The 20,429-nt window shown below is 38.1% G+C and overlaps 1 protein-coding gene across 4 annotated transcripts in view; it reads right to left on the bottom strand.

Annotated features, from left to right (window-relative positions):
* The window catches only part of Tp63 (tumor protein p63), a 210,971-nt gene that overhangs the window by 125,794 nt on the left and 64,748 nt on the right, over positions 1-20,429 (bottom strand). For all 4 annotated transcript variants that reach the window (XM_031363552.1, XM_031363553.1, XM_031363555.1 and 1 more), the window contains exons 2-3: positions 6,096-6,224; positions 5,228-5,360 (exon numbers count right to left, since the gene is read on the bottom strand). In XM_031363552.1, the coding sequence (XP_031219412.1) occupies positions 5,228-5,360; positions 6,096-6,224 (262 nt within the window). The remainder of the gene's footprint in view (positions 1-5,227; positions 5,361-6,095; positions 6,225-20,429) is intronic.

The raw sequence follows: 20,429 nt of genomic DNA, 5'->3' as shown, positions 1-20,429 counted from the left end.
CACAAAAAAAATCACAAGTGATTGACTCCATATTTACATACATAATGAACAGTGAACTCTGAATGAAGCAAATCACCATGATTCTTCTACATAAAGATGTCCATTATTAGACTTCTCTATACAAATGAGGAAAGGCATTATGGATAAAGGTTACTGGAGCCTCTTTACAATTCTGAAGACAAATCCAATACCCGTTGTTTTCATTAATTTAGCAACAAAAGGCAAATTGTGGAGAACTTCATAGCAACGTATTCATTGAACATTTTTCATAGCTTTTAACCAAATCTACTTATACTGATTGAATCAATTTCCTAAATGACCAGACAAGTATGTCGGTGTTGTAGGGAACCGGTAGGGATCAAATGATGGGGATGAGAGTGATACATGAAGGACTATAGAGGTCTTCTGGAAGCCAGGAAAGTGAAGAGAAGAAAATGAATGACACCTTCCTTATAGGAAGTTCTACCCACTGGTGCAAGGTTTAGTCAGCCGATGATGCACATCTTAGGAACCTGGAGACAAGAGCACATAGCAAGTGACAGATGCTTACTTCTTGCCTAGCACATCACAACCTTTTGAAGCCAGAAGAGGGCATGTGTGTAAGTTACTAACTCCTTGGTCTGATTTTAAGTTACTCAGAGTAATTTCTATGAGCAACTTCAAATTAGAATTTTTTCAGAAGGTATATCCTTAATATATACTTAAATTATAAACCTTGGCAGAGGAAGTCTTAAAACAACATATATGCCAAAAGCTGTACTGACTTGATTATTTAATATTATAATGTAAGTGTGGTTCAAATTACATTCTATGTGAGTGCATTCATATGTGCATGTGCACCTGCAAGCTGAGACAAAGGGGAAAAGTAGAAATTGAAGTGTAATTTATAAGTTCTGATAGATTCACAAATCTGAATAAGAGTTTAGGCTGTCTTACTGCTCTGCTTAAAAGCATAGGTGGCGTTTATCTTGACAATACCATTCTGGTAACTGATACTGACTGGAGTTCTATCATTTTCTTAGCAATGCACAATGAGAATTACAGTTTTCCCTTAAGCAAAAGCACCAGAGCTGTTAAGAATTGTACTCAAAACTAGCCCATAATTTTTCTTTTGAGTTCACTGCTTAGGTAGTTGAAAATGAAATCTATGCCAGTTTCTGTTGTAACATTCAGTGTCTGCTGATGCAGTATGTGTGCCTACAAAGGGGCCAAGAGTTTCCATATTCCATTCTACGTTCTCTTTTATGTCACTTCTTGGTGGATGACAGAGGAATAAAACTGAGATTCTTAGAGTCACCACTAAACTATGCAAAGACAACTAAAGACAAAATAGGTAAATTAAAATAAAACATTAAAAAAAAAGAGGTCAATTATTCTAAAAGAGGCTGAATAAATAGAACAGGGATGATGGAATGAACAAACAGAAAACAACCACAGTCAAAGAACACACACCTTCCATTGTATATAAATAGCATACACAGCAAAAAGGGCACAGATTATCATAATGCATGGAAGGAATCTAATGACATTATTAAGAGAAATTCATTTCGAATGCAATGATATGTCTAAAAGAATGAAGGGAAGACTCCTATGGCAAGCAGCAAATAACTAGAAATTTCAGTTCACTGAATTATTATCTAAGACAATGTAGACTGACAAAGTAGACTAGCAGAAATTAATAGAAGGATTATACCATTATAGAAAGGATCAAGTCACCATCAGTAAGTCTCTGGTACTGAAAAGTTTCCATCTAATAAACAAGTATATAATTATATATCTTTCTGGTATTAGTGGAATAAAAAAAAAGATTCTAAACAATTCTATGTGCATGGGCTCAGCAAATATGATTCAGCTTATCTCAAAAACTATATTTTGACCAGATGTGATGAAGATAAAATAATATCAAGTCTTCTGAAGAAATTTAATTTCTAGTTTCCAAAAGACCTAGATGGTTTTTTTGGTAAACTCTACCAACTGTATAAAAGGGAGTATCATTCTCTAGCATGGTGGTTCTCGACATTCCCAGTGCTGCAATCCTTTAACACATGTTCTTCATGTTCTGGTGACCTCCCACTATAAAAATATTTCACTGTTACTTCATAACTCTATTTTTGCTACTGTAATGAATCGTAATGTAAATATCTGATGTGTAGGTATTTGATATGCTACCCCTAAGTGGGTCTCGACCCACAGGTTGGGAACGGCTATGGTGGAGTCTCCCAATTTCAATCAGGTTTTGTGCTGGGAACAGAATCTCAGTCCTTTGGAAGAACATTTATGCTTTTAATGGCTGCGTCATCTCTCAAGCCCTAAACACTCTAGATTTTAATGTTCAATTTTTTCTTATATATATTTTCTGTAGTTGAAATTTGCATCCTTATTCCTTCAAACTTGTGATATTCTTCAAGCTATGCTCTGATGACACCAGTTTCCCAGATGTGGATTACAATTTTTCCTCCCATTTAATCAATTTTATTCAAATTTCAAAGCCTATTACAAATCACCTTTTCTGCAACATATTGCTGTAATTTCTCAGTCTGAATCATTATTTTGTAGTGTTTTTATAAGAATATACACACTTCCCAGTAATTTAAGAACCATTTTATCCCTATTTGCATTTAATGATATTTTGTGGTCTTCTCCAGGGACGAACCATTGATTTCTTCATCTGTATCATAAGGAACAAGACATAAGGATGTAGTCTGGATTCATAAACATGATAAAATTTTATGTAAATCTGGATCATATATGTAGAGTACTCTGATAGGTACTAAGAAGAGTGCTATAGCCTATGCCTTTACCAAATATACACATTCTCTCTCCCTCCCTCTCTCTTTCTCTCTCTCTCTTTCTCTCTTTCTCTTTCTCACTGTCTCTGTCTCTTTCTCATACACACATACACACATACACAAACATATACCCACATACATATAAATACACACATACAAACATGCACACATCATAGATATTAGTCTTTTAATAATGTGGAGCTGAAAACTTCTCATGTGTATCTGAGATGAGTCAGTAAGGATTTAAAAATACAGAGCATTTTAGGGAATTATCAGTCAGTTTCCTTAAAGAAAATTCTAATTTAGCATGAAAGATAAAGAATAAATAAGTGCAAAATGCTTGCTTGGCCAGCAACCATCACTGAGGAGAATGTGTAACTGTTAATGTTTAATCCATATTTCAAACATGCTTATACAGATTCAAAGTAGTACTAATCTGACAAATATATCAATATATCAAACAATAGAATCAATGATCATTAAGGCACTTGAAAAATAGATTAAAATAGGATTTTTTGAGACATTTCATTTACTTTCATTCACTATCCCACTAGAACTTATTTTCAGAACTAATTTTATAATTACAAAACACATTCTAATTTAAGAGACATGTACAATCTACAATTTAATACAACCTAGTTTAATATCTTCACTTTAAATTCCTTTGTTAATAATAAGACCAAAACATGATTCCATTTCTTGGCAATATTAAAAATCAGAAAACCATAGGATGAATTTCTCAATTTCTGTTTTTAAGAATCTGACATGCCTCCTCATGCCCATTATAGAGTTGTATTTCTTGTGTAGTGAGAAAAGAATTGGCTGAATTCCCAACTTATTAAAATACTATATTGATGGGGAAAGTAATTTATATGCAGACTTTAGAAAGTATTTAGCAATTAACCTATAATGGAAATGAGAAAGTCTGCTCCTAAGCAGTGGAAAGCCCCACACACGCATGCAGCACTTGAGTGGGGCAAGGCATCTTACAGTCTCTACTTTCTAATTTACAGAGCGGAACACTAATTACTAGCATCCTGCACAAACTCACTGTTTTTGCCATGCCTGCTGTTAAGACCTGTTATAATTTGGCCCCATCCATGTAACTGCCATTCATATTCAAAAAAGTGTGTGTAGAGATAAAGATAAGAAGGTATTGGAACAGAACTAATATAGAAGTTGACAATTCATATTCAATTATAACTTATGACAATTGTCAATTCCTTTCAGTTCAAAAGAGGGGATCTAGAGAAAGGTAAATGTGTTTATTTAATTGAATTCATTCTCTCTCTCTCCTTCCATTGGGTTCCAATACACCAGCCTCTAAGTGCCTTATTGTTTTGTTTTGTTTTGTTTTCCTTTGCTTTCCCTCTCTGGAAAAATCCTACCACATTCTTTCTGAATCCCTGCTTTGTTCTCTTGAGCACTCAAATGACAAAATGTGGCTCCTGATTCCTGAAAAGGCAGAGAAATAAACAAGTATAGTGTTGTGTAATACAGAATATAACACAAGTTTTCCCCATGGTTGCTTCAGAGGGATGGTATTTAATTCCAGTGGGCTGGGCTAGTGACAGAGAAAGGATTCCAAGGGAAAGCAGGGCAAAGCGGGCAGTGAGGGACAGATAAGAATTAGACAGAGGGAAGAAAAACTTGGAAATGATATTTTAGAAGAGAATGTTTTCAACAACAAAAGGAAACAATGGAACATTCTGGAACATTAGGAAACCAAGTATATCGGTGTATGAACTTCAATAGTGACAGAAACTGGAGATTTAAAGGCTTGTGATTTTGAACTTCATAACTTTTTCAGTTCTTATGTAGCCAAGAATCACAATAAAAAAATCTCTTGAGTACAAGAATGCCCAATTTTGGTAAGGCAGGTATACCTTTTCTTGGAATTATCAGAATGTTTCCTTATTATAGGATCTGTTTCGAAATTAACAGTAATACTCCTGACTTAGCCAGAGGTAGAAATCACCAGTATGGTTTCACCATTTCTTTATTAAACATGAGTGACACCATGAATGACACCATGAGAAAGAAAAAACATATAGCTTATGCATCATGTGTATTTCTTTGTGCTTTACTTCCTGAGTATTTGCATGGAACATTCACAACAGTGGAATAGCTCTGGGCAGAATCAGGTCTAATGTCTGCTTATTGATGAATTGGAAACCCTGGTGACATTACCTTCTCTAATTTAGGCTTAACATCAATAACACCTCAGAAAAAACAAACAAACAAATAAAAGGTAAGAAATCATTTCCACCTTCTGTCCCTACCCACTGTAGAAAGCTGAGAAAGAGCCAGAATCTACAAAAATCCAGCTAATCTTTTCCCAGTGGGCTGCATTTACTCTCTCTGCAATGGTCTAATTAGAGTCATCTACTTTGATTTGTGGATAGCCTCACCCACACAGGAAGAGGAACCGCACTCACCCACATGGGGTCACTGAGGTCTGAGTCTTGCATTCGGATACAATCCATGCTAATCTCAATCTTGTTTGTTGCACCATTTTCTGATGGTTCATCCACAAAGTTCAAGTCGATGGGCTGTACTGAGCATATAGGCCTAGCACAAGGAGGGAGGAAGGTGTGGATTACCCATTGGAAGAGACTGCAACACATTTAAACGACTAGTAACAACAGAGATTTTCGGCTTCAAGATTGTCAAGGCCTTGCTTACAATCAGAAACCCCAGTTTGAATCTTGACTCAAACATTTACCATACATCTGAGGAAGGTCAAACTAAATCGTATTTCTCAAGTACGAGCCATGATCTCTGTTTCATGATCTAACGTGATAGTCAGACTAACATGGATAGACAGACAAGGGTGTTTTGTTCAGATTCTACAAGATCAGCAGTGTGTAGTAAGCATGCTAGTGTTCCCTTTTCCATCTTCATGTTAACTGACTAAAATCTGTTTTTGATTAAAATACCAATAAGCATTTCTTATAGAAATGTTAAAACAGCTACTGAAGTGGGGTGGTTCACCTTCTTAGAGTATGTCTTCAAGCAAGAATAGGTATTGAGTTACAGACACTAGACACTGGTGAAGATGTTTTGGATTGTTGGTGTGGGTGCATTTAGAATATCTACAGTGATATTACTTTGCGGTAATGATGATCTTTTGGCCTTGGAAACTATAAAGAATGCAGAGATATTATTGAAGGCAATAAATTTCCCAAACTGTAACATTTTTTCAAAACTGATCTAGACATATTCTGCAGTAAATAATATTTCAGTCAGTTGCTTTTACTTATTTTTAAACAGTTCTGGTATACCTCTTGATTATTTGATACTTACTGTTCCAGAAAATCCCAGATATGCTGGAACACCTCTGGGCTGAGGAACTCACTTGTCTGGGTGCTCTGTGACATGGCAGATCGGTAATAACTTTCTTTCCAAGAGAAATGAGCTGGGGTTTCTATGAAACTTAAAAGGACAAAAAAAATGAAGCTAAGATTATATTTTTTGTATTCATGACCCTGGCTAATTACACCAAAACAGAAACTATCTGGAAAAGACCAATGAGTCTATAAAATCATACAGACATACATAGCACAGTTCCTAATTTTCATAACTGATGTTTCTTTAGAAAACAGCATGGGCTACACTCTGCCCTAAAATAAGACAGAACTTCCACTGCTAGAAAATCAAGTCTTCTTTTTTTAAATCAAATTCATCTCTCTTAATTAATAGCATTGTTATTGTAGGCTGTACTTACACTTTCCAACATAGTGTAGATTTCAAAAAGAAAATAAACACCCCATCATTAAGTCTGAGAGCAACTCTGATCTATCATTAAACCTATTTTATAAGTGCCTCAACTGATTATCTGCCCATTCTGCCTCCAGCAGGTAAGAAGGAGCATTGAAATACAGAAGTGATTTCAGAGAACATAAATTTCACCCTCAGATTAATAACTTCTCATGTAACTACAATTTCAGCATAGCACTCCAAGACAATAAACACAAGCTTCTGGACCTCCAGCTTTCTTTGTTTAATCACTAGTTGCTTACTGTGGTGTGTGTGGAGGTGTTGCTTAATTAGAGTTAGAATTTCAGTTAACTAAGGGATAAACAAACATCAGGGAACTGTGCCAATTAATGTTACCTCAATTTGTTAATCTTGCTCCTAGGTCCTCAAGTATACTTTTGTTTTTTTAATTCAACTTTCATCTCTGTTTATCTAGTGTGAAATTCTAGCTTTCTCAGTTGATATATTCCCCAAATCTGAACATTATCTGACTAGATAATCTGGGTAGTGATTTGCAATAATGATCAGTAGGCTAATTTTACCATAGAATGGAATTAGTAATTCTCTTAAATCATTGATATTCATATAAGAAAGAGTCAAATTAATAGTGTATAAGGACAATCTTCTTTTTCCCTTTTGAAACGTTTATTCCATATTCTGTCTACAGGGTAGGAGAGCACTGGGTTTATTAACAAATGATTACAAATGTACCTCAGCAACACATTCATTTGATCAGGTTAAATATATAAAAATGAAAAATAAAATATTCATTCTTCACCAAGAAGCATATGAGTATTAGAAACAAAAAGTGAGTCTGACTGTCTCACTCCTATGGGAGGTCATGGTGGGGAATAGAGCAAAACAAATTCATAATGAACATGTAAAAACATCTCTATAAAATCAGGAGATTTAAGTTTTGCATGACCAAAGAAAAGGAGAAGTGGTTGACAGAAGAATTAGCCAGAGCAGGAAGAGCCGATGTAGAGAAGGTGGAATAGCAATGAGGTCAACCAGGAGTCTGTTTCTTCCACTTTGGGCTGCAGTCAAATAGGAAATGCTAAGGCGGAGAATAACTTGATGCAGCTCCATGTTAAGGCTATGTATTTATTATTTGTATCCAGAATGTGGAACTGTGCAATGGGTGAGGATATGAAATTTACATGCTATGTAACAGAAGCATGGGTGCGAGGGTACTTACATTGAAAACTACTTTTTTGTAAGTTATCTTTAAAGATTTAATTTTTAATTTTAATCATGTATTCACGTGTGTCTATGAGGGCTGTGTGCATGACTGCAGGTATCAGCAGAATGCAGAACAGAGAACTGGATCTCTTGGAGAGGGACTTACAGGCGGTTGTGAGTTTCCAGTTATAGTTACTGGGATACAAACTCGGCAGTACAGCCTCTGGGCCAATGAGCCAGCCATTTCAATAGTTCCTTTGTAAGCCATTTTAAACTAACTTTTTTTTTAAATTTCAAGATAACTATAGATTTATGAATAATTACAATAGATATTATAAAAAGATTTTAAGTATCTTTTACCCCATTTTGCCTCATGTAAGTATCTTACAAAAACTATTATCGACTATCAGATCCTGAACACTGACTTCAATGAGATTCACAAATCTTTTCCAAAATCCTCAGTGTCACTTATACATGTGTGTGAATTGTATGTCTTCAAGTCTACATGTTTTTCACTGTTTAGGATAGTGTATGTATAACCATATGCTAAAGAATTTAAAGCATGCCATCAGAATATATATTGTGCTGATCTGTCTGAATACTGCATAGTGGAAGGACTTAAAGATATTTTTTAGCACATTGTGGTTATCAGGCTAGATAAGAACAGGAAGAGGACAAAATATTTATACAATTCAAATTCTAAACTGTACACAAATTGTCATAGGTATGGTCTTATATATGTGAGACTGGGTAGGTTAGGAAACAGATGTGAGGAAACCAAGAAAAAACACATCTCTATCCTCAGAGGCACTTCTTCCAATGTTGAGAATACTCCATTGTTGCTAATCACTCCTGAAGCTGTAGTTAGCATCTTCCAATTGCATCAGAAACTAAGATACCAAGGAAACTTCTTCAACTGCCATACACATGCACTAATAAAAGATCTAAATTAAAAACCAAAACACAAACAAACAAAAAAACAACCTCAAACATCATAGTATCATTTGGAAAGCAATCCAACTCTATATTCCCCTACCATTCCCTTATGAACCTCTTACGAGAACCTGGACATGAATACTCTAAAATGGAGTGGCAGATATGGCTCCATGTTTATGGACATTTGGTGCTCTTCCAGGGGGCTCCTGTTTGCTTCCCAAAACTCTTGTCTGGTGGTATACACCACCTGGAACTCCAGTTCCAGTGGATTTGATGCCCTCTCCTGGGCTCTGTGGGTTTGTGCACACACATGATATAGGGACACACACACACACACACACAAACACACACACACACACCATTTTTTAAAAAGAAAAAGACTAAACTTAAAAGAACAGATCCAGTCCTTTAGCTCTCCATAATTTGAGAGGAGAAGTGTCACTTTCCATTAGCAGTATGCCATCTATATCACACATACTCATAGACATTTCTTTAAATTATACAATGCAGAACTAGTGGACTGGCAGCTGCATCCTCTGACACATACTCCTCCCTTCTAACTTGTAGCTCCGGTATTGCTTCTAGAGTATGTTATCCTTTGCTTTACTTTGCTAAGTACACTACCTCTTAAACTCTGTGGATATCTTACCTCTAAAAAGACAAAAATTTAGAAATATAGACCTGATGAAACATTGACCTTCAAAGGGAGAAGAGGAAATGAAAGAGAAAAGCAGATGAAAGGGAGAAGAAAGAAGGGTGCTGAGAAGAGAGGAGGGGAAGGGGGAAGAAAGGGAAGGACGTCAAGGTTTACATTAGGATGTGTTCAAGTATCTCCCTTGTAAACTCAGAGTTAAGTCATATTTTGTAGATCAGCATGCAAAACACTACAGAAGAGGGGGATGGAAAGGTCACCCAGTACCCCAGGGCAGGAAGAGTGAAGTGAGCTGCCCCCCTCACTTCAAGGCTTTGCCTATGGGTGAATCTCAATATCAATTACTCATGCAACAATGGCTCCCTTCAAAGGTCTTTGTCAAACCAGTTACGCCCAAACACTGGAAGTCTGAAGTTTGTTTATTTTTCCTTCTGTTTTTTACAGCTTGCTTTTTTTTCTAAACAAACTATCCTTCATTCTTTATATTAATTCATTAAAGAACACTTTTCATTGTAGACAGTACTGGAAAACACCAAGGGCTCTCAATTAGTTGACAGTTGGCATCTGCTTTTGCTTTCCTGTTCCTATACAAGGCATCACTACTAGCTTGAGTCTGCTCATTTACCAGATGGGCAGCCTGGACTTATACACCACACCAAACAACAACAATCAGGCCAGCCCTGTTATGCTTTAACTTGGCTCTTCCCTCATAGTCTTTAAAATTAAATATGTACATGAGACACTAAGTCTTAACCACCCCTGAGCCAACCTATGGCTTTTTAGCACCACCGAACATACCATCTTCCCAATAGTATAAATATTGGGAAATCATTTTAACGATAGGGTCACCATATTCCCCTTTAGAATACATAGATATGTATATTTAAACCTAGAAATTTGCTTGATTCTACACAAACATACCCTAAATCAGCAACCAGAAAAGATAAGAGTTAGTATGGCAAGCTAGAAACTCATTGCTGCTGCCAGGTTTCCTCATGACCAGGTCTCAGTGACTGTGGTGGGAAGAAGACCAGATCTTCCATGGCCCTCCTCTCCAGCTAGGATCACACTAGAACGGCATAGGTTGAAGGATGTGTTGATGCCTGAGTCCTGGCCATGAAGTATGTGTAGTCTGTCAGGTCAGTTTCCCCTCAATAATGTCAAAGCACAGCTGAGGTTCTCACAGCATCAGCTTCCTCAACACTGTGCTGCAGTGTTGACTGTTGAAAGTAGGAGGTTAAACTCCCTGGGACTTTCCAAGCAATGGTTAATCACTTCATAGCAATTATTCGAACTTATCATTATGAAATCAGTTGAAACAAGAATTACATGAAAATACTAAATACACCAAAATAAATATTGAAAACCCATCTCTTCTTAATTGTCTTGCTATCTACAATCAGTGTTCTGTGAAAGCCATTTTCAAAGAAAATATGGCAGAATGGCTTAGTTAAAAAAATAAAGTTCTCTGCTGGGTGTGGTGGCACCTGCCTTTAATCCCAGCACTTGGGAGGCAGAGGCAGGCAGATTTCTGAGTTTGAGGCCAGCCTGGTCTACAGAGTGAGTACCAAGACAGCCAGGCCTACACAGAGAAACCCTGTCTCGAAAAACCAAAATAAATAAATAAATAAATAAATAAATAAATAAATAAATAAAGTTCTCTGTGAATTCAGTGCCATCCCTCTAAAATAATGTACACAATAGCCTTGGAGAACTGTTTCATGGGCAACTATCTACTGACACTATAGTGTGTGAGAAGCCAGGCTGAGGGGTTAGCAAATGAATGGAGCAGGTTGTTTTCTCAAAAGTTTTTCTCATGGACGTGATTAATAAAGTGACTTTAATTTTTCTCAATTTTTATCCTTTATCACAACATTTTGTGAGCAAATTTTTAATTTGTCTGTTGGATTATGACCTTCTGAAGGGTAGAAAAGCCAACCCAGGTCATTCTTTTTTAGTTTGCACTCTGCTTATCTGCTGCTTGGCAGCAGAGCCTTGCTGTGGATGAAGGTACATTCTGTATGGGGCCTGCTTTTCCAGTTCTGCAGAGGCCCTCCAGCCTCAGAGAGGAGAAGCAGGTTATTCTAGTTCACTTAGGCAGTAAATGATAAAGCTGGGACTTAATGCAAGATTGTGTTGCTTCAAAGTTATGCCTTACTAAATTACATATATAATATCTAGTTTTGATTTCCCATAAAATTTTGGAACCATGGAATTTTAATTTATATTATTTTTAATGTTTTTTTAAAAAATAATACTGAATTTATTTTATCACAATAAGCATGTGAGCAAGATGGATATGAAATGGCATTAAAAGCTAGTAATGATAAGTGAATAACATTTCTAGATTGTGTGGCCCACTTGTAACTGCCATCCAGTATCCTACACAGAAGCCCTGGTGGATGAGATATAACATTTTCTATCTATCAGACTATATGCAAAGTATGTTTAATAGGCACAGAGGAGTCTGAGTTGAAGCTAGCCTACCAAGAAAAGATAAGAACAGTCCAAACCCTTCAGAGAAATGGACCCAGAGATAAAGAACTCTGCCAGGCCCAGAGTGGGTGGGAATTACACTGCCAATAAAGTCAGAATTTTTTCTTTCAGAGTGGTTGGGAAAAGAACTTTAACTCCATTTTTTCTTAGGTTGTATTTAAGCCCAATCAAAACGAAAGGCCCCTGTGTCTGTAACAGAACACACAGAGAATCTTGAGCTCAGATCTCCTTTCCCCAAGGCAGAATCCATTAGATGTGTATTTTCTGATTCTGTTTTGTCTCCTACATAAAAAATGAAATCTGGAAAGAGAGAAATCAGTAGCCTTTCTGTTTCCAGGCTGGCTATGTTGTAAATAAGTTTACTTTTCCAGTTTGGTCCCTAAATTCTTAAATATACAGGAAGGCCAAGTTTATGAATCTAGTAACATCACTAGCAGGAGTTTACTTTCAAATGCATGGAGGTAGGCTCTGGATGTAGCTCAGCCCTGGGAGCATTCAAAAAGCTCCAGCATCATTCCAGTGGGAGGAAGGGTGGTGAGGAATGAGAGTCTACAAATGTAAAGTAAAAATATACCCAACATTATTAGTGCTTAAGAGACTTTGATCACTCAATTTATCAGGGAGTCTCTCCAACTCTCAGGTAAAAGTTGATCAAACTCTCAGCTTGACTTCTCATTCTAATTTATCTATCTATCTATCTATCTGTCTGTCTGTCTGTCTGTCTGTCTATCTATCTATCTATCTGTCATCTATCTATCTATCTATCTATCTATCTATCTATCTATCTATCTATCTATCTATCTATCTCTGTCATCTGTCCATCTGTCTGTCCGTTCATCCATTTATCCAATTCATCAAATTACTAGTTGAGAGTTTCTTACCAACCTCTCTAGATCTTCCATAAGATGGCCTTCTGGTTGGTCTCTGAAGCATTTGAGATCACAGAATAACTTTTACATTTTTAATTCAGAAACCCTTAAAATCTTTGAGTTACTCTGCCATGATCACAATAATTAGCAGTATTAATATAATGATATCGTGATAATAATTATTGATATTTATCTTTAAGGAGGCTAAAGAACCCCATGAAGCCTTTTGGTGCATTGTCTCTTTACTGTACCCTCCAGCCTCCAAAGTTCCCAAAGGAATACATTTATCCTTAGGATTGCATAAAATCAGCTTCTTTGACAATAACTAAGCTACTCTAAGTAAGGCCATGAACATATTATCTTCCTTAGAGGGCAATGTTTCTCTATCATCTTGTTGTACAATGATTAGTGTGCTCTTCTCTCTCCATTTGTGATGGTTACTTTTGATTGACACTTGAATGGCTTAATAAACACTTAGGGGATCAGTGAAAGATGTCTCCAAGTATGGCTAGGATAGTATGTCCAAAGAATCTTCAGTCAATTGTCAATTCAATGGGTTAATCTCTTGTAGACTCATAATATAATTACTTTATTGAGAGTAAAGCATGAAGTAGGACATAGCTGAAAGGAGTAGATTACTTTGATGTGTCCTACAGCTACAGCTTGCTCTGTTTTTTTTTTCTGTACTCTTCATTAATTCTTACTTTGTGTGTATGTATATATGTGCTATTCATATATGTGTATACCTGTTCATATGTATATAATCATATGTGTGTAGTGTATGCATACATGTGTCTACATATGTATACTGGTAGTCTTTCCCAATAGATCTCCACATGATGCTTTAAGACAGTTTCTAATGAACCTGGAGTGTATAGATATGGCTAGTCTAGCCAGATTTTCTGTCCTTGCCATCCAGGTGTTGGAATTACACATATTCAGGCTGCTACCTTCACCAGAATGTGAGTTCTGGGGATTTATCAGTCTTCCTGTATGCTACTTGCACAACCAAGCCTGTCACCTGCTGAGCCATCTTCTTAGTCCTGTATGCCTAGTCCTACCCACCAAGAAGAGCCAGTTTGACATGCTCCTGTTACCAGGGTACAATGCCAAGTAGCTTTAGAGAAAATGGCAACTCCATGTCCTTTTACCATAGGATTCTGATTTGCATGAAGAATGCTCTGAGCCTAAGTGTCAAATCAGTCACCTCTTGTCCCTGTCAGGTGTTCATTCATGACATCAAGATGAGTATTTAACACCTCATTTACTCTGATTCAGAACCCCTCATCAGCTTTACTCTTAGCAAAGACAGAAGAACAATTGTAGCATATCTTATGTCCCAATTTATTTCAATTTATTCTGACTTACAGAGCATCATAATTGAAGGGATTCCTCCGAAATATAACCAAAGTAATTAATATTAGGAAGATCCCCTGAATGCCCATTTCTCCTCTCTTCAGTCATTCACCATAGCTGGTGGCTGCCTTTCCCTTTCAGAAGACTTTACTTTCTTCACACAAGTTTCCTTAAGGCCCATTTCTTCTCACTTCCTTCTCCCATGACCCTTTCTTGTGTAACTCAACCCTACCCTTCTTTTAGTTCTGTACATCAAAGGACAATTGTTCACTATGAGAGAGCATCCCTTTCTTATCTCACAAGCCATAGCCTCGAACTTTCCCATTTTGGCTTTCCTTCCCATCATCAGTGCTTCCACCTTGAAGCATGTCTATTCTCCATCTACAGCTCCCTTTGCTCACCACCCCTATCCCATTAACACTTCTCTCTGATATCATTCCACTTGTTGCTATCCTCTCTCAAACTATGAATCTATTCAATGACCAGCCATTCCCAGCTCAGAACCTCCACTCATGGACTTAGTTCCCTCTTTGTCTTCATTTCTTTGGGGGCAGGGATATTCTATGTCATTGTCACAGAGTCATATCTGGCTTTTTTTTCTTTCCTGGTTAGAATGATATATTATATTGTAGAAGTTTTAGTAGGATCCAGGGATTGGCCATTGGAGACTTTAGTGTTTCTGGTTGCACTTTTCAGCCCAGTAGCTGACAGAGAAGACTTGTCACATGTGCTCTGTGCACCACAAGCCTCAGTGCCAGGAGCTAGAGCCTGAAGAGCAGCTAACACCTCAGTGCTCCCATTAAGGATATGCCCAAAATCTACCCACAAAGTCTTGGTTTATTTCACAACATCCTTCGAGGCAGATACCAACATTCTCAAATCTTACTGATGATACTGCATGCCTGGTCATATGTGAGTCTGGAGAATGAGGATGCTGTTCTCAAGGACATGGTTTCAGAGGCCCTATATTGCCATTCTCATCACTAACTAAAACCTCAGTTTATTTAACTGTGTTGACCAGGGAGAGTTTAGGACAAGGAAAGGCCCAAGCCTAAGCTTATAGGGTACTTCGTCTTTCTAGTAAGAAGCAGTAGCTCATTTCAAAGTAAAGAGAATCATTGACAGGACTTTCTGGGAAATGCCAATGTTTTGTTCTTACCCCTATAGCATTCTGATTCCCAATGATGTGCTAGAAGCCTAACCTGGCCCACAGACTTGACATGCAGATGAGTAGGCAGGAGGGCCTCAAGTTCAAGAGAATCATGAGCAATTTAGCAACCCCTTTTCTGGAAATAAAAGGTAGAAAGGGGAATAGAACCACATCAGGAATATAGCTCAGTTCTGCAATGATCTGTACCAATAGATAAACAAACAAACAAACAAACAAACAAATAATATGTTCCTTAAGACTTAGAAACATTGTATAAAACCTCATAGCTTGAGGACTCAGCAAAATTTCAGACTGCCTTGATAAAAATTAAATTTTATCTAAATGTCCATCCTGAAGTAGGCAATGTGTCGCAGCCATGTTCATTCTGACAGTACTTTAAAATGTTTGTGGCAGCACTAGGAATTGAATTCTGAGCCTTGAGGATGCTAAGCAAGTACTCTAATGTTGGGCTAAGCATTGGTACTCAGATACCATTTCAGCACTACACCAAGAAATACAGTGTAACTATTACAATATTTCATAGTTGGAGCTGCATGCTAAGCATTTTCTAAATACTTTTGACCATAAACTTGTTTGATCCTTTCAACACACTCTGATAACATTTTACTCTTCTAATCCCCACCCTACATCAAAGAAATGATGTCATGCACAGCTAAGCAACTTCCATATAAGGATACCTGCATCGTGATTGGAACAGATTCAAACTGAGTGAGCTAGCCTGTGACCCAAGTCTCACACTATGCTGCTGACTCTTCCAGTCATGGGCCAAATAGAGGCTTGGACACAGGTCAGATTTGTGCCTACCCTTATAGCCCTGATGGAGGCTGCACTGGCTGGGGTCTTGGGCAAGTCTTTGTCCTCTGGGGATCAAGTTCATCCTCAGTGAAAGGAGTAAGTACATGACATAAGTTGGATTCTAAGGTCGCTGGTCTGGAGACTCTAGCATTCCTTTTACTGTGCTATCAGATCGACTAGAATCCAATGCTTCCTGCAGATACACACACACACACACACACACACACACACACACTCACACTCACTCATACACTCATATACATACTCACACAGTCATGAACAAATATACTCACATACACACATACTCACACACTCACACAGTCACACACACATACATAGATGCACTCACACACACAATCATATAATCATACACACATACATGCACACATACTCATGCACTCACATTCACACTCAAGCAATCACACACATACACACTCATACACACACGCACACACATCCCTATTAATGAATATCATTGCTATTTTAATCTGTGAGTTTTAAAGGACTCCTTTTGGAGTCATTTCACATTGTTATCCCTTCTTGCTGAGAGAAACATATATCTCCTGTACCTGCAGCCTAGAGAGCAAGTTGATTCGTCTTCATGGAGTTCACTCTAACCTCTGCAAGTTTAACTTAACCTGCTTCCCACAGTGAGTTCACCTGAGCTGATTGGAACCATCAAGCTCCCTGGAGCTCACCAGCCTCTGGCAGGCTCCTATACTCTCTTAAGCAACAAGGCACTCCCCCACTCATTCATCCCTAGCACCTTCTCCTGCCTGTCCTTCTTACCTACTGCCTGTTTGCCATTGTCCCACTCTAGGAGCAACCCCTCGGGCTTCCCTTAGCCCTGATTTCTCAAACCTGGCATACCTTAGAATACTTGGGATGTTTAAAAGGAAGATGACTGGGTTGAGTGTGACCTCGATCCAAGTTAAGTCAGTGGTTTGGAGTGGAGCACAGGGGAAAGGGGTCTTATTTAGAAGTTTGGCATTCTTCAAGCAGTGCTAGGATGTGGGATGGTTGGGAAGCATGGTTACCTAGCTATGAAATCATACAGACAGACAGAATCAGACAATAATCGGGCTGGCAGGTGGGCCAACTTTCCTCTGGGGAGGGGAAACTGGGCATGTGGAGTAAATACACAGAAGCTTCTCTGCCTCTCAGAAGCGGTTTGAAGGAAAGAAGTCTTAATGGAATTTCTAAGGTCTGTCACAGCACTGTCCTGTCTTCAACCTCTTCCCACCAATCTCAGGCTGCTTATGTGGACTGACGCAAGTTCCTATGCAGGCACCAGCCTTTTGACAGCGAGGGACCACATTTTCTGTCTCTGTGCGCTCCAGCTGACAAGGAAATCGTGGGAATCTCTGTCCCTCTTTAAAATCATCCCCCTGGTGTAAAGGTTACTGCATTAGTAAATAACAGTCATCTCTTCCCTAGACCGTTATTCTGATATTTTAAGGCCTACAAACTCCATCTCCCCTCACTATTACAAAAGCTATTTCTGTTCCAGTTGACAGCAAGCAATGTATAACACCTGCTGGACGAACGCCTGCCAAGCTTTCCCACTTGCCTGCTCCCACGGCCCACTAGCGAGAACTATCGCTCCTGTTTTGTGAGCAAAACCTTACTCTCCAAGAAAACCTTCCAGGGTACGGTGATGACAGTTGATTTGGATGGCAGTTCCTCTTTCAGTTAGGGGTGTCTCACCTCCTGCAGACGACTTTATGAAGAGACTCAAGGAGCCTGCACTGTACACTCCATCCGCTCCTTTCAGCCACCACTGATGCACGCTGGGTAATTAATTAGGCACCTCAGCTGCAGGGAACTTTCGTCTACAAGGCTGAAAGAGGCACCACCCTCATGAGGTTGGAAACTGACCTCTCAACCATGCATACTGCGCATGAATGCTGTTTTCGTTCTTCCCCTACTCGCAAATAAATTAACGAAAGCCAACAGTGATAATGAAGACAGTATTTGATGGTATAAAAAGTTAAAACCAGGAGTGTTTATGGGTTTCGATACTCTTCCAGTGACTAAGATTCTTTGATTTCTGTATTAGAGAAGACAGACAAGATGAAGGACAAGGGGAAGGGGATGTTTAGCTTAATCTCCTTCGACTAAAATTAGGGCTCTGAGAAAACCAGTGGGGATAATATGGGAAATTGGTCTGATTCATATGCTGAGGTGTGGTGATTTGGATCAGGACTTTCTGAAGGAATGAGGAATGGGTCACGTCTGAGTGTCTCAGAAGGAGAAAGAACAAAGAAGAAGAGAGAAAAAAACCTTGTACGAGTCTCTAGTAGTCTCCAGATGCAGAACACACAAACATCTCAAAAGGTCTTTTCTTTTTCCTGTGCTGTATAAATGCAATACCAGTAATGTGACAAGCTCACTTCAATCAAGGGTTCTCCGCAGTTCAAAGTGTTTCTGTGTTAAAGACATTTATCTACATTTCAAGAAGGGTGGTAGTGGTGGTGGTTTGTTTATTTGTTTTGTTTTGTTTTGTTTTGCTTTTTTACTTTATGGAGAAAACTGGACACCTACTGCCATTTAAAGACTGTCAAAGCAAGTTTGCTAGGAGAATAGAAGACTGTCTTAAACAGGGATCCAAAAACTCCTAGCTCCAGAAACTGCTCACTGCTTAGTTGGTTTTGTACCTGGCCACAGGTTAGAAGCTCTGACAGCTATGGATGGGGCTATAAAATTAAACATAGTTGTGCTCAGACGTTTTAAGAAATGTATTAACCCTGATTAAAACATACACTTAACACTTCATACTCAGAATAGTTTAAAGTATCAAAGAGGGACTAGATACATACACTGGTTGGTGTGCTAGAATGTTAATAAATGTGACTCTACAGTATAAAATGATCTGTGATAAGTGGATGTAAAAGCAGCCATAACAGCTAGGAAGAGCAGGTCCATGACATCATGGGGTTGTAGGTTAGACCTGGAATTCACTGAGGACAGAGTTCAGCTTCTCAGATGGCTGCAGCTCAGTCTGTAAACAGATGATATCCATCTAAAGATGAAAGGAAGCTGTGCTAGCCAGAAGCAACCTGGATTCCTGAGGAACAAGTCAACTAAATTCCATGGAAATAGCCCCGGTCCTGGTCTCTGTAGATAGGCCATGCCCTCTGGTGCCTAGAAATTTTCTTTGCCACTTTTCTCATTACCATTTGGGAATATGGAAATCATTTTTTTTTTAATATATATTTTCACTTGGTCCCAGGACTAGCTGCTCTAATTTTGAGCATCAGATTTACAGCCCATTGGTGGCTGTCCCACAAACCACAGCTGTGGTCCCAGACTTACTAGCTGTGGCCTGGTTCTAACTATGTAGAGGCATTTGGTATCAAGGCCAGTATGTAATTATAATCACAATTTGCTGACATGGATACACCTAAGAGATCTTGTGTTTATCAAAATGTATTTCCTCAAAGAAGAGAAATAGTTCATTCATGGAGGAACAGCTGAGCCGTTCCCAAGAGCTTCATCCCTCAGAAGATCAGAAAAAATGTTCACACCATCATCTTTCATATTCAGACTGGACTGCACTCAGTCATGCCTCAGTACTGCGGCTAAGATCAAGTATAAAGCTGAACTCTAAAAACATAAAGGCTGTAACTCTAGCTGCGCCTTACCTTCATACTCCTCACTCACACCAAGTCTCATTAGGACATTCCCTGCTCGCGTCCGTCTTGTGTTAAGTTGTCCCAAGCATCTCATAGATCTTAGAATCCTTTCATCAACTGCTCAGTTGCCCTTAAAACCTTAAAGATTTCCTCTGGTTTCTTTCTATCCAGCCTATAGGCAAAGAAATAAGGAGGAGGAAGATAAGGAAGAAAGGGGGAAAGAAAAATAATCCAGAGAGCAAGGGAGGGATGTTAGGTATTTTTAGGAGCACGTCTGTTGGGAATATGAAGCACTCCTGACCATTATTCATTTGGCCGTGCCTGACTTTAAGGGAAGCAACAGGATGAGAGCTGTGCCTAAAGAAAACTTAGCTCCAATGTCTAAAAACTGTTCTTATTTTGGGCTTGTACCACAGTAAGATTTTAAGCTCTACTAAAAACAAAACAAACAAACAAAAAGACTTTATTTCTGTTCATTTAGAAAAAAACTAGTAGTGATGTATTATTTTAAAATATACAGCTAATATGTTTGGAATTATTTAAAATTTATATTGAGAAAAATGTATGCATTTTCAGTATTGCTGCAGACAAGCATCTACACAAGACTGTTCAATTGATTGTTATTTATCAAACAACTTTTATAGTACTCATTTTATTGTTACAATATTTTATAAATTTTAAAGAATATGACAAAATAAAAATAAACAAAAGGTAAAAAAAAAAAAAAAAAAGATGGAAAACCAAATCAAAACCTAACCAAGTGCAGAGCACTGCCTTTCCCATGATGCC

The sequence above is a fragment of the Mastomys coucha genome, unplaced genomic scaffold, assembly GCF_008632895.1.
Source record: "Mastomys coucha isolate ucsf_1 unplaced genomic scaffold, UCSF_Mcou_1 pScaffold12, whole genome shotgun sequence".
Classification (NCBI taxonomy): domain Eukaryota; kingdom Metazoa; phylum Chordata; class Mammalia; order Rodentia; family Muridae; genus Mastomys; species Mastomys coucha.
The sequence above is the reverse complement of the archived record's forward strand: the minus strand, read 5'-3'. Positions and strand labels throughout refer to the sequence as shown.